The sequence below is a fragment of the Marmota flaviventris genome, chromosome 1, assembly GCF_047511675.1.
Source record: "Marmota flaviventris isolate mMarFla1 chromosome 1, mMarFla1.hap1, whole genome shotgun sequence".
Classification (NCBI taxonomy): Eukaryota; Metazoa; Chordata; class Mammalia; order Rodentia; family Sciuridae; genus Marmota; species Marmota flaviventris.
The window spans coordinates 219,470,748-219,485,296 of record NC_092498.1 but is presented as its reverse complement, the minus strand read 5'-3'; the positions used below and the strand labels follow the sequence as shown (position 1 = coordinate 219,485,296).

General features: G+C 61.3%; 1 protein-coding gene across 2 annotated transcripts; it reads right to left on the bottom strand.

The window, feature by feature from the left end:
* Positions 1-1,092: 1,092 nt before the first annotated feature.
* On the bottom strand, positions 1,093-13,754 carry Mknk2 (MAPK interacting serine/threonine kinase 2). Of its 2 annotated transcripts, none has more exons than XM_027952447.2 (14): positions 13,622-13,754; positions 13,350-13,484; positions 9,679-9,766; positions 9,457-9,558; positions 9,282-9,379; positions 6,917-6,996; positions 6,601-6,674; positions 6,327-6,431; positions 6,159-6,214; positions 5,960-6,055; positions 5,339-5,533; positions 4,637-4,801; positions 3,657-3,700; positions 1,093-3,404 (listed from the first exon to the last, which is right to left on the bottom strand). In XM_027952447.2, the coding sequence occupies exons 2-14, from the start codon at positions 13,398-13,400 to the stop codon at positions 3,161-3,163; spliced, it is 1,398 nt and encodes a 465-aa protein (XP_027808248.1). In that variant the 5' UTR covers positions 13,401-13,484; positions 13,622-13,754; the 3' UTR covers positions 1,093-3,160. The 2 variants fall into 2 exon arrangements, with proteins under 2 accessions (XP_027808248.1, XP_071460439.1); XM_071604338.1 differs by lacking the exons at positions 13,350-13,484; positions 13,622-13,754 and adding exons at positions 10,374-10,491; positions 12,740-12,879.
* Between the last annotated feature and the right edge of the window lie 795 nt (positions 13,755-14,549).

Genomic DNA, 14,549 nt, shown 5'->3' with positions numbered 1-14,549 from the left:
CCAGCGGCTCAGGAGGCTGAGGCAAGAGAACGTCTGGGAAATTCAGCGAGAACCCGAGAGAGGGTCTCAAGATACGATATAAAGGATGGGGCGCAGCTCAGGGGTAGGGCGGCTCTGGTTCAGTCCCCAGCACCGCAAACATTAAGAAAATGAAAACCTGCAGGGGCTCCCCACTGTCCTCGGGGCTCAGCCTCCCCAACGCCTGGGCACACCGCCACTGCTCTCCCCCTGCGGGTCTGCAGGCGCCAGTTTCTTCCTCTTTTCACGCCTCTAGCACCCCTGCTGCTGGGAGCGCAGGACCCCTAGCCAGCACCCCACCGGCTCCGGCCCCTTCCTGACATATAACCACGCCTACCAGATAAGCCACACCTCCCTATCCCGCCACGCCCCCAGGCTCTTCGGTGATGACGTCACCAACTGGCCTGGCCTTGCTGGGCTTTGTGGGGCCCGCACATGACCACACCTGGCTACTCTCAGACCCCTGACTGCATGGGTCCGCAAGCAAGGCACGCAACCGTCTGGGTGGAGCTGGACTCTACCACTGGGCTTCACTGTCTGCCCTGTGCTCCCTCCTCCAGGAAGCCCTCCCTGACTTCTGCATCCCCCTAAGACCTGCAGCCAGCCCTGGTCAGTCCAGCTCACCTCCTCTGCCCCTGATCTCAGTACAGAGGCTGCATACAGCAAGAATTCGATTACAGCTAAGGGGCTGGACTTCAGAGGAGGGCACTGGCCACACTGGGAGGGTTTGAATCCCCGATGCTGTTAGATCATGTGCAGAGGTAGCTGCGAGAAGGACACCATGTGCTGTCCCCTCCTACACCTGAGTGTGCTCAGAGGTTCTGAGGCAGGTCACCTGCAAGGGCTTCAGCTGCCATGTTAAGAAGTACCCCAAGGCACGCGGGGAGGCCACCGTCACCGCGTGGGCGACTCAGGTCAGCTTTGGGGTGCCCAGTCCCTCCTTCCGGGGAAGGCTGGAAAAGCCTGGCCTGGCCTTTGTCGCACTGTCCTGGTGGAGAGGACGCGGCCTGCCTGCCACCCCAGGTGCCACTCTCCTGCGCGGCCAGGGGCAGAGCGCTGGGTGCAGGCAGGGGCCATTTTTTACGGTTTTTATTAAATCCTTACAAAACAGAATACAAAATTCTGGCATTGACAGTTGGTGTAAAGGAAAACTTTCGAGCTCAATCGTTCACCTGGTACAATGGAGTTAAAGTGCTTGGATGTCTTCGCCCCACTTTCTCAGTTTCGAGTTCTTCCGCGTCTTGAGCCTCTGGACATGGTCAGCCGCCAGCCCCCTTCCCGGCGCCGGGAGCGGGTCAGGGGTGGCTCCTGACCGTCGCTCATTCACAGTAGCGGCTCTAACCAGTCCTCCGGTGGCAGCGTGGAGGCAATGGGGGAGAGGAAGTGACAGGCCCGCCTCTGGGGAGGTTCGACAGCTGCTGCTGGCCTTCCAAAGGAGGCGGCCAGGCAGAGTCCCCAGGGCAGGCAGCGCCGCCACCAGCGAGGATGGGGCGGGGCCGGGCGGCTCCCCACCCCTCCCGGCTCTTTGGAAAGGTCGGTCCACAGATACAGAAGGGCAGAGGATGGGGCAGGACGTCGCCCCCCCGCAGGCCACCAGACTGTGACGCCGGTAAGGGGCTGGGCAGTGTCTGAGCCCCCTCCGGCGAGGCCCCTCCGACATTCAAGTATTCTTCAACGGGGAAGCAAGTCAAATGATGGTTTAAAAAAACTAACTAAATGTGACAAACGATCCTGACCACGGATTCGGAGGCCAGGGGGCTTGCCCAGTCCCTGCCCCAAGACACCTGAGCAGGCCTGGACTGGCCAGGCAGTGGCCCAGCACCCCCGCTGCTGCCCCCCTGACCAGCAGGGCTGCACTGCACATAGAAAATGGGAACTGGTATTGCATAGAAGTTCACGGCCAAGGACCCAGCGGCAGACCCCCAGGCCCACAGCCGGCTGGCCAGGCGCAGTGGGTCAGAGCTGGCGGGGCACCCAGCGGCCCCTCCCCAGCCATTCCTGGTTTCCCCAAGGGAGGCCAAGCTGTGGCCGTTTTCCTGAAGGTGGGCACACACAAGTCGCTGCCCTTGGAGGTGGGGGATGGGAGGGATTTGGGGTACCCCTGGGTCTGGCCCCAGCTCTGGAGATGGGGGTGTGTGACAGAGCTTCCAAAGGCCAGACTCGGGGCCAATGTGGGGCAGGACATGGGCATAGTCAGACTGAGCCCTGAGAAGGGGCACTCAGGTGCCCTGGGGGTTAGGAGACACCTTGGGACCCCACATTGGCTGATGGGTGCCTGTCCTGCCCCTCACCCACCTTGGTGGAACCAGCTGGGGGCAGATTGTTGATCAGGCTCCAGCTTCAGTCCCGGGGGAGTGGGAGGGAGCAGTGGGTATGTCCCCGTGCCAGCTGCAGTTTAAGGTCAAGGTCAGAGACCAAGTCCAGCTGGCAGGGATCCATTCAGACAGCTTGGGAAGGAGCCCCGATTGTCAGCTCTCAAAGGACAGGGCGGGTGGGCAGGCGAGCTCGGGCCAGGGGCTGGGGCTGGGGATCTAGTGCTGCCCCCTACTGGAACCCCAGCCCTCCTTCCACAGTGAGGCCCCTGCCCCCGCCCAGGCTGCCAGGGTGCCCGGGGGGGTAAGCAATGAAGGGGCTTCTGCTTGTCACTGGGAGGGGGGCTGTCCCTGAAAATACTGAGGGTGGGGAGGGATGGGCGGGGCCCTGTGCGTCCCCCCAGCACTCAGAGATGGCGGACTGGCTGGAAGCAGGCGATGAGGGAGGCAGCGGGGGCACAGGCGCCTGGGTGGGGCACAGAGACCTTCACAGTACCGGTGAGCATCACGGGCAGGTGCAGGAGGGGCTCGCCCAGCCACACGCCCTCCGCTCTCCTCCCCGGGGCACTTGCTTTGCTTTTAACACCGTCAAAAGGAAGAAAAAAACAAACAAAAACAAAACAGAAAAACAAAAAATGGGAGAGGAACGAGGGGAAGAAGGAAAAAAAACCAACAGCAAAAACCTTCTATAAAACACCCCCAGCTGGGCGAGCCCGGACACAGCCAGAGCAGAGGGAGGGCAGCCCCTGGGCCCTGACTGGCCACAGCGCCAAAGCCTTTTAGGTCTGATGGGAAGGGGGTGACCTATGTACAGAGAAGGGACTGGGGGGTCACACGTGGTCCCCCACAAGGACCACGGGGGCGGTGGACAGGCTGGCTCTCTGCCGCCGCTGGGCCAGCTTGGACTCAGAGGGCGGGGACAGCTGCAGGCAGCGTGAGGTAGGTCTGATGACAACAGGCGGGCCCTGCCCCGCGGCCTCTTCTTCAGCCTCATCCTCCTCTCGCTGAGCCAGCTGCCGGTTCATGGCGATGGCCTCGGCTGCGAAGGACGTGAGGTCTTTGGCACAGCTGTTCCTGTGGGACAGGGTAGGAGCCATCTACAAACACACATCCTTCCCTGTTTCCTCCAGTGACCCGGGGGCTGTGTTGACCCCCGCCCCACACCTTTGGGCCCCTCTGAGTGCAGGATCCCAAAGAGGACCTATGTGAAGTTAACTGGTACAGGGACATTCAAGTGCTTAGGTGTCCATTCCCGGCTCAAAGAAACTCTTCTGTTTTGAGCTGAATATTTAACCCCCCAAGCCCCCAACCCACTGGTGGCCTCACCTCTGCAGGACCATGGGCGTAGGCAGGGTGTTCTCTGGGGCACACTGCAATAAGACAGCAAACTCAGGGCTGGAAAGCAGACGGGACCAAACAAGACCCATCCCAAGGTCCCCAAGGGCTAATGGGGGTCCTGTCAAGGGAAGCTCCAGGTCCATGCTCCATCACCTGGACACTTCCTGAGACCAGGAACACAGCTGGATGCCCAGTGCATCAGATACCCCTCCCCCTCCCCCTCCCATGCTCCCAGGAACCTGCAGCTCTGAGCCAGGGTGAGGGTGGGGATGAAGCAGAGATCCACCAGTGCGGGGCAGGAGGGCCAGGGGCTCCAAATAAACACCCCTCCTGACAGAGTCTCCAGCCCAAACCCACCCCTAGCCCCCCACTGCCTTCTCAGCTCACAGGTTTCTGGATGCTCTTGGAAGGGGTTTGGAGCTGCCCCTTGATTATGGAATTCCAAGGGACCCCAGTTTCTGGCACTCTGGTGGTCTTACTCTCTTGGGGTATTGCTCAGCCCTGATGACCTCTGACCTAGAGAAGTGCCTGGCCCTTCCCAGATTGAGGCCCATCCTAGAGTAGGCAAAGGGATGGGCCCTGGACTGTAAATGGCAGGTGGAGAGTCTACCTTGGCTGGGCTGGGCTCTCTCCTGAGGCTGCTGCCCACCTGTCCCTTGGCTGATCCCTGCTTGGTGCACAGTGGCACCCTGTGGCTCTTGAGCCTAGGGCCCACCAGGCCAGGAATCTCTGAGCAGCTGCTCCTGTGAGCCCCTTGCAGGGCTGCCAGGGAGGCAGTGGGATTTCAGCTAAACCCCGTGGCCTAGGACTGCAGTGTAGCCCAGGAGACACAGACCCACCCCTGCAGCTCAGGGTGGCCATGCTGAACCCTCTGGGTATCAGATACTTGTTGTGAGACTCCCCCTTATCCATTGGAGGAAGGTGCAGCTCAGGGAGCTGGGTGTCCCCTCCCAGGCCCTGGGGCTCACCCCTTGCACCCAGGGGTGCTGCAGGACTTGGGCAGCGCTCAGCCTCTGCTTGGCATCACGGACAAGCAACTTGGAGATGAGGTCTTTGGCGGCGAAGGAGATGTGGGCCCAGTCCTTGTCTGGGAATTCATACTTGCCCTCCTGGATGCTCTCAAACAGCATGTTCTACGGGAGGGGTATGATGATCAGCGGCAGCCCACAAGGACACCTGTCACCCCAGTGGGCAAATGTGGATGCCAGAGACTGACAGCCCTACCAGGGTCCCCAGAACCCACTACAGGCGAGGGTGCTGGACCAGCCACCTGGCATGCAGGGTGGAGGACTGGAGAGGGCCAAGGCCCTAATTCCAGTGACACGCTGGGGGCTCTGGGGCCAAAGTAAAGTGAGGGACAGATGCCTGGAGGGAACCTGAACACTGTCTAGGGTGAAGCTTGATTTACAAAAGGCAGTTCAGGGAGCCTGGCCCCGGGGACATAAGGTCATGAATAATGAACCTCACATCTTGGACAAAAGGCCCAACCACAGACCTGGCACCAATTCTCAAATCCTCAGCTCTGACCAGTATGTCTCCTCCCATGGGCTAGGGAACCCCGGACGCCTGACACTACCCTGCAGACCCAATCAGGGACAGATGCCTGGGGCACAAGGGTAGCCCCTAGGAAGGAAGGAGACATACAAGGGGCATCCAGAGCAGGGGGATACCTGACAGGCAGGGCAGGCCTCCCCACGGTCCCAGCCACAGTCACTGCCACAGTGGCCCACGAATGGCGGGTAACCGCTAAGCAGGATGTAGAGGATGACACCCAGACTCCACAGGTCGCAGCGCTTGTCGTAGATGCTGGCCTCCTCACTGAAGGCCTCCACCACCTCTGGGGCCATGTACTCTGCGGAGCCGCACTGCCAGGCCAAGAGGGTGTGGTCAAAAGACCCACCCCCCCCACAAAATCCAGCCAATCAGAAGCTGCTGCTGGAGCCTGCCCCGCCCCATCAGCAGGTGCCCAGAACCCACCTAGCCCCACCTCCGCCCACCCGAGGCCCCGCCCCACCCACAGCCTGCCAACCAGCAGCTGTTGCTGGAGCTCACCCCGCCCAATCTACAAGTGCCCAGAACTGGACTGGCACTGCCCTGCTTCATCAGGCGAAGGGAATCCGCCCCACCCCCCCGCAGCCAATCAGCAGTTGTTGCTAAGCGGAAGCCGAGAAGCCGGCTCCAGGGAAGGTAGCCGGGCAGGAGCTGTGGAGCCGGCCCAGGCACCTGGAGGTTACGCAAGCTTATGCAGCAAGCCCTTCCCTGCACGCCCGTGGGGTGCCCTTAACTCTCACCGGGGTAAGCAGCTCTGGGGTGGAGATGGGGGAGCAGTCCCCGTTGAGTTTGATGCCACTGCCCAGGTCAAAATCGCAGATCTTTACAGGAGAGACCTGGAGGATCACCAGAGGGCTGTGGGAGGGGTCCAGCCCTGGCAAGCAGAGAAGGACACTCCCAGGGGTGACCCCACAGGACCCGGGTGGGAGCTTGCCTCACCTGGTTGGGGTGCTCACAGAGGATGTTCTCGGGCTTTAGGTCCCTGTGGGCGATGCCTGAGGGAGGTGGAGCAGGGGGTTAGGGGTGGAGGCATCTCCCCGGGAGTCCCAGGCAGGTAGAAACCCCAGACCTGCAGTCTGCAGGTGCACAGTCAGCCCCACCACCCACCTTTGTTGTGCAGGAAGTCCAAGGCGCTGGCCACATCCTGCACCACCACACTGGCCTCCAGCTCGTTAAAGTGTCGCCGCTTATGGATGTGACTCAGGATGGAACCTGGGGCAAGGCCATGCCAAGGGAGGACATGGTCACTTCCAGGTCCCTGCGCTAATGTCTAGCGCCCACTTCCACCTGAGAGGCTCCTCCTGGTGTCCCGAAGCCCCCATCCCTAAGGATGCAGCTGGAAATGTCTCCCAACACTCCCCAACCAGGAGCCCCTACCTACCACCTCGCATCTTCTCAAACACCAGGTAGAAACGATCCTCCTCCTCAAAGAACTCGATCAGCTCCAGAACATTCCTGGGGTGGGGGCAGAGGAGGAGCTGAGGCTTCCTGAGGCCCCTGAGCACCCAGTGTCTAGCCTAGGAGGGACAGCCCTCCCATGCCCACCAGGACCTGTCTGCAGCCTGCCACTGGACCCACCCACACTGCCCAGCAGTGCCTGGTCAGCATCCTGCTTGCGGTGATTTGGGGCTTGGGCCCATTCATCCAGGGAAAGATGACTCAGGGACTGGCACCGGGGTGAGGGCAGGTCACTTTACCTGTGTCCCTGGCACTGGTAGAGCATCTCCACCTCCCGGAACACCCTACTGCGAATGTGGCCTGGCTGCTTCTCGATGATCTGAAACAGGTGGGGAGACACAGACCACCTGGGTGAGCAGGACAGACAAGCCCCCGGCAGAAACCTGCCCTGAATGCTGCCTGAAATTCCACCATCAGAGATCAGACCCCTCCCCTCTGGAAACGAGAGCTCTCCTTCGTGGCCCAGAACTTGCTAGAAGTCAGGACTGCGATGTCAGCACAGGCAGGAGGTACGGTGCCACCTCAGCCAGCAGCACCAGGGGAAGGAAAGGAAGTGGGGGCAGCTCTCCGCCTGAGTCTGCGGGCCTGACGCACATCAGGAGCTGGGCCTACAGGATACCTGAGGGGGGCGCTGGGACAAGTTGGCCGGCCACAGTTCTCTGCTCCCAGACGGCTGGTTCCCACATGACCCATGGAACTAGGGAGGCCTCTGGCACCTGGCTGCCAGCCCAGCCAGTCCCACTTGCCATGCGGCTGCGCAAGTCCTGCCTCCCTGGCTTTGTGCCAGACTGGGCAGATGGCCCCACGAGCTCCAGAAGCCTGTGTCTTTTAGGCCAGCCCTGGTCAGCCTCCTAGCCACTAGCCGGTCCAGCCTCCCAGGACCCCAGAGCCCTGGGAAGTCAGCCCACACTCTGTAGCCTACGCCCTCTCCTCCCATTAGCTTAAAGAGGGTTCTGCCTCTGCGGGTACCTAGCCATATCTGCTGTCAGAGAAGTGGGGTCAGAGGTGCTTGGCAGGGATCCCCAGTTCCTGCTGGGACTCTCTCCCCAGGTTAGACACCCAAGCTCCTCTCACCGGGTGAGTGGACGCTGGGTGACCTCACATGCCCAGAGCTGTCTCCCACTACAGCCGCTGGCTGGGGGAGAAACTGAAGGGCACCAACAGCTAGTGTACTGTCCCACATGTCTAGTGACAAACACACCTGTCCCAGCAAGAGGTCTCAAGAGACATCACTGTTACTCAATCCACTGCTGAGTGCCAAGTCCAGAGGGTAGGGTACTCCCCAGGTTCTGGACTACATTGAACCTCATCCTGTCCCCTGGGGAAGTGAGCTAGAACTCCCACTTTAAGGAGGACAGTGCAGTCCCTCCTGGCAGGGATCCCTTGCACCGTGCCCACAGAGTGGGACATTCCCCAAACTATCCCGAGGGCAATCTGGCTACTCTGCCCCACCCAGCCTGAGTCCCAATATTTCCTGCTTCCTGTGCCCAGGACACCTCCTCCTGCCACTGCAGATTTCAAAACAGCCCTGACACTATCACCAGGAAGCCCCCTGGGCTCCCCAAACCCTCTGGGTCATGGCAAGGCACTGGGGAGGCAGTCAGGAGCCACCAAAAGGCCACACAGTGTGACTTGGGCTACCTACCCCTTCCAAGCCTCGGTTCCCCTACCCCGTCCCACAGGAAGAGGGAGTCTGCCCTGCAGAGTTCCCAGCTCAGAAGGACGCTGCCATGCAGGTCTGAGTTCCCCGCCCAAGAGCTCCCAGGGGAGGGACCGTTTCTTTGGCCCTCGCACCATGCCAAGAGCCTCCTTTAACTTCTCCTAGACAAGGTTCCTACCTCCCTATTCAAATGGGATTCTCCTCTTCCTCCTCCTCAGGCTCCTCCTGAGCCTCAGATGCAGAAGCCACTGGCAGGGCCTGGATGTCCACTAGGGTCTACAGGCTTCTGCCTACTTGCCAGGGAGCACCTGGCCCTCCTCCCTGGGCAGGCAGCCCTGTTGTGACCCCGCCCAGCCCAGGAGCCGGATGTGGAGTCACGAGGAAAGCCTGAAGGCTCCTCAGAACACAGGCTCTGACCAGTCAGCCTTGCCAGGTTCCAAGGCCACGCCAGGGCCTCATCTGGACTCTGCTTGCAGACCTCTTGGACATACCCAGAGGAATTGGGGGAGAAGGGAACACAGGAAGCTCTCGTGGACCTGCACTGGGTTTCCCCAAGTGCAGAGGCCCCATGCTGGGCCCCAGACACTGCACCCTTGCCTTTCGGTCCTTATAACCAATCCACTAAGTGCTTGTGGTGCCTGGGGTGCTGAGGGCTGGGTGCAAGGCCCGCAGCAGGCCAGCATGGCCTCTGCCAAAGCCTCCAGCTCATGGCAGCAACTCTTAGGCTCTTGGTACCTGGGTGAGGGTAGGCAGGGGCCAGCTCTCACTGTCACTTCCCAGCGGATATGAGGGATGACCTAGATTCCCAGGGGCGGCCTGCATTGCAGGGCCCGGGGCCATGTTTAGACACTGGTTTTCCCCAGGCTGTTGGCTAGAGCTTGAACACCAGCCAGGCCCTGGCCAGTAGTGCTAGCAGCTCTGGGGAGCAGTGGGGAGAAGCTCACCTTGACTGCATACTCCTGGTTGGTGATGAGGTTGACACAGGTCTGCACGCGGGCGTGGGCCCCTTCCCCGAGCACGTCCTCTTGCAGCTGGTAGACGTCTGGGGAGCGGCGGGGAGGGGTGAGGACGGTGGCTGGTGCCAGCTCCCCAGCACCCTGCGCTGGCTGCCTCACTCACCTTCAAACCTGCCCGAGAAGCTGTCGGTGGCACGGCATCGCTTTTTCTTCTTGCCTCTCTTCTTGGCATCTGGGATGTCGATGGGCTGGCTTGTGGGCATGTCTGTACGGGGAAGGCCAAGGGCTCAGAAGGGTGCTCCCTGCCTAACCCACCTTCCCACAGGGCAGCCCTCACCCTTGCACAGGGGTAACTCTGTGCCACGCCCGCCCTCTTGGCCCTTACCAGGGCGGGCCTCACACTGCGGGCTGAAGTCCGAGTCCGCGTGGTGGGCTGGGTCTAGGGAGAAGGCCAGCTCGAAAGGATTCTGCCCCTGTAGAGGACAGGAGAGAAGAAAGCACTCAGGCCTGGGTGGCCATAGCCCCCAGTACATGGAACTACTGACCCAAATGTCAACAGTGCCAAGGCAAGAGACTTTGGGTGCCCAGCACAGAAAAAAACTATCACATCCCTACTCACACTAGAAGTGAGTGCACACCGGATGGGCCGGGGACCCCAGCCTCCCGGACTGACTTGTGTGCAGCATCCTAGGGCCTCAGCAGGGCACCTGACCATGCGGTGCAGTTTCTCAGGGGTCCATGTGATCACCTAACTCAGGGAGCCTCCCTAGGAGACACTGAGTGATATCTAGGGACACTCATGGCTGTGGCTACTGGAGGAGCTCCTGGCATGGAGTTGGCGGAGGCCAGGTTGGTGCTCAGTACTCCACAGTGCCCAGGACCCCACCTCAGAGAGGGATCCAGACCCAAGTCCCACATGTACATGGGAGAAGCCTTGTTTTTGTCTGACCATGAGGAACCTGGCCGGCTACCCCCAGCCCAGGACTGAGTCATAGACGGACTCAAGCCATGTCCTGTGCCTCAGTCTACTCATCCCCAAAATGTGGACAACCTCCCCAGACACATGACCTCAGGGCTGACCTTGGGGACAGGGCTGTGAGGATCAAAAGCAGCTAGGCAGTGGTAGGGCAGGAGCCGCCAGGCCGGACTTCCAGCTTGTTCTCCCATGATCCCCAGGTTGCATCCGAGGACATGAGCCCTACAAGGGTTAAGGCCATTTCTGGCCCTTCTGCCATTACACAGATCTCACCCTCCACACCTGTGCTCGTGTGCTGTGCTGCCTGGAACACCCTCCCACAACTGCTCTGTGCATCCAAAACTATCTTCTGAGTACCATCAACCCACCTTGGGAAACAAAGCACCACACCTGTGGGTGGCCAGAGTCCAGCTGAACTGCTCTGGCTCCAGAAGCTTATAGGGACATGGACAGGAGTTGCCAGGCCTTGGCTAGTCCACAGTCTCCACTGTCTAGGTCAGCCTGACACCCCTGGAGGGAGCCCCCTCAGCCTTGGTACCAGCTAAGAAGCCCACCCCTTTGGGGAGGAGCCAGTGGAGGCCAGGATTCAAGTTCAGCCAAGTGCTTGGGTAAGAGACAGAACAAGGACAGGAGAGAGAGTCTAAGTCCCTGATCAGGGAAGATGGATGTCACAGAAGCCTCTTCTTGGTCCCCAAGCAGAAGACTATTGGAACAAATGTCTCCACAGAATGGATGGTCCAGTTCTAGACTTAAGTCCCCTGCATGAGGGGCAGGCCTTATAAGCTGGGGAGTTTGAGGCTCTACCAGGTTCCCTAGTAAACTAGCTCTCATTTAGTCCCCACCACCTTGAGAACAGGCAGCAGGCAGCATGGGCCATGACGTGTGTGCCGAGTAATGCTAACGTAGGTGCAAGGAGACCTGGGCCAAGTTACTGCCCCTTTCTGGGCCTTGAGACCACTGGGCGGGGCTCTGACAGGAGGGTCATCTGGTAGAGAAATCACTCCAGGAGACTCTAAGGACCCTGCAGCAGAAAAGGCAACCAGAGGCCAGGAAGCCGCCTGGCACAGAGAGGCAGTGGGTGGGAATGAAAAGCAAGCACTGGCCCTCCCTGCCTCCCCACCCATCCTGCCCTGGCAGAGAGCTGATAGGCCGGCAGGAGAAGGGGGCACCCCGCCAGCCCGGCAGGGAGGCAGGCACACGCATCTAGCACGCAGCGTTCTTATAAGGCTCCTGCACAGAGGCACCCGGGGCTCAGGGCAGCCACCACACAAGGGGGCAACTAGAAGGAAGGGTGGACTTGAGTCTCCAGGTCAAAGGAGTCATGGCACCTGCTCCCTGACCACTGTCATGGTAAGACAGGAGAGGCAGCTGCCCCCAACTCTTAGAACCTCCTAAGGGTGAAAGGACTCAAAAGGTTGCAGGACCCAGTGTAAGCCTCTGGCCTTCTCTGATCATGGTCCCCATGTGCTAGCCACAGCCTCCAACTCAGAAAGGCTGAGACAGATGAGGTGGCCAGAGCCACACTGGTGAGGGACAGGTCTGCTGGGGCCCAGGAACAGTGATACAGACACCATGTGCTGGGGACCCTGGCATGATCTTGGACCCTCCACATTTGCACGTAAAATGAAGAAAACAGGGCTGGGGATGGGGCTCAGTGCTCACCTAGCACACCAAGGCCGTCAGTTCAACCCCAACACCCCCCCCCAAAAAAAAAAGAAAAATCACCTGAAGAGGCCTGGCTGATGTGCCTCCCTGCTGAATAGCAAGGGTTACAGGAGAGGTGAGGTGGGGTTGTGGAAGGAGACTCCTCCAACGGAGGGCCCCCCTAGTCACAATCAGGACTGTCAAACAGGAGTCGCCACGCTGGGGGCTACTACAGTCCTAATTCCTAGCAGGGCTGTCTGACAGTCCTGGCAGTGTGGGTCTGGCTAGGGGCCTCCAGTCAGCAGGCCTTGGCAGGAGGCATCTGGAACCATCCAGAAAGCTCAGGTTTGCTACAGCTGCCTCACTGGCCCCTTGCGCTGACCCCACTTTGACTCATACCCTGCCCCATGAGGGGAAAGACCACTGTAGGTGACATCTCAGGTCCATCCCTCTACTGACCAGTCCCGGACACTCCCAACAGGCCATGACCATGGCTGCCCTAGAGGGAAACAAGGATGACAGGCATGTGGGGCAGGGGTGGGGCAGCTGGCCAGGGACACTGGCTGGACTGGGAATTCTTCACTAGGCTCCGAATGCTCCTCCCACACTGGTGTGGGTGCCTTCCTACCCACACCACACACACGTTCTGCCTTCTCTACCGGGCAACAGGTCCCTGCCCAAGGAAGCCCAAGGAAGCCATTACATAACCAGGCCTGCGGGGTGGGGCGGGCAAGCTGACATCACTGCGTCCCCTGGGCCAGGCCCCACAGGGGCCCCTGCCCAGCACCTGCCCTCCTCACCGCCCCCAGATTCGCTCATCTGAGACCAGGACTCAGCAGCCGCAGCCACCACTGGGCCTCTGCTGAAACTTCCCACTCCGACAGGAAATCGTGCTTGGGTCTGGGGTGTCTGGGAGGGGTGTCCAATCCACTCCTCCATTTCACAGGCCATCTGGAGGTGGGAGCCAGAGGCAATGACCTGGCCAGGAATTTCTGGAGGAAGATTCCCAACAGCCAAACAAAGGTGGAGATGAGACTCTGGCCTGCTGACCCCCTCCGACCCACGCACAACCCGCTGAGGCTTGCAGTGGGCACCAGCCGCGCCAGGGATTCTAGGAAGGACTACACTCAACCTAGAGCCCTGGGCTGTGGACTGCTGACCACCCGCCCAGCACGCACCTGGTTAGGACTTGCGGGGGCCACAGAACCACCAGGCAGGAGACTCTAAGCCATTCCTGGGGTTCCTGGAAGGACCCCGCAAATCGCAGCAAGGAACAGGGCCTGGGCCTGCTGACCACCCAGTCCAGCGCACACCCTTTTGGCGGTACCCCCAAGCACAGGCAGAGGACCCCGCACAAGCTTCCGGGGTGAGCTCTGACCCCACCGGCCACTCCAGTGGTCCAGGCGGCAGCGCCCCCAAACCGACCCGGCCCTCACCTTGAACGAACGGTGGAAGCCCTGAAGTTCGGCTGTTTTCTTCTGCACCATCTTCCGTCCGGGCCCCGCCAGCGGGGGAGGGGACACAGGGCCCGGGGGGCGGCCCGTGGGCGGGGGGCGGCCAGGGAGGGGACCCTGCGGGCGGAGCAGACAAAGGGAGGGCGGTGAGCGGTGGCGGCCGGCCCGCAGGGAGCGCGGCCGGCTGGAGGCGGCCAGGACTCCGTGGGGCCCGTTCCTCGCGCCCGGGTTGAGGTCCTCCGGGCCGCGCTCACCGGGGTCGGGCTCGGGCCGGGGCCGCAGTGCCACCGACGCCCGACGTCGAACAACCCGGACCCCGCTCCGCGGACCGCGCGGGGAACAGCGCCGCCACCGCCGCCACCGCGGACTCCTCCGCCTGGGCCACCGCCGCCGAGAGGAGCCGGGCGCGCCGCCGCCGCCGGCGCTTTTATAGGCCCTGCCCGGCCTGGCCCCGCCCCCACTCAGGACACGCCCCCCAGTGCAGTGAGGTGGAGCGTGGAGCGGCCGCCGAGTGCGGCTGCGCGCTCTAGGAGCGGGCGGCCCCGCGCCGGTTCTCGCGCGCGCGCTTGCGCAGTCCGCGTATGGCGCTGAGGGTCAGGGGGGAGGGGCTGCGATCGCGGAACCCAGGCGGGCTTCCTGGTGGCGTCAGCTGGCGTGGACCTGCCTTAAGCTGCTTGAAGCTTGGGGTCCGGCGAAACTCCGGCAGTGACCCGGATCTTTCTGTCTGGCCCCGTGCAAGGCAACACCCCTAACCTTAGCAATGCCCCTGCTCTACAACCTGCTATGACTTTCTCTTGCAGTTCCTTGATGCTCCGAAGCCGACCCCCTTGCACAGTCCCACCAGGATTACCCCAGCTGGGCCACTTCCAGCCAGGAAGCAGGCACCTCCGGTTGTTGGCAGAGAAGAAGGTGTGGGGACTGGGGTCTGTGAAACAGCATATCAGGGAGGAGTGGGAAGGAGCTGCTGGGGGCAGGAGGCCGGGTCTGGAGGTAAAACCCAACCAGACCAGTAGAATCCACCCCTGTCCTGGCACCTTGCCATCTCCGTAAGGCACAGCCCCTCTTGAGGTCCCTGCCTTAGGCACTGAGGGGTTCGCCAGCTGTGATCCCAGTAGTCCCTCCTCTCCGACCCCGTCTTGTCCCTCCAGAAGCCTCCACCACCTCTCTCTGCTGGTCCTAACC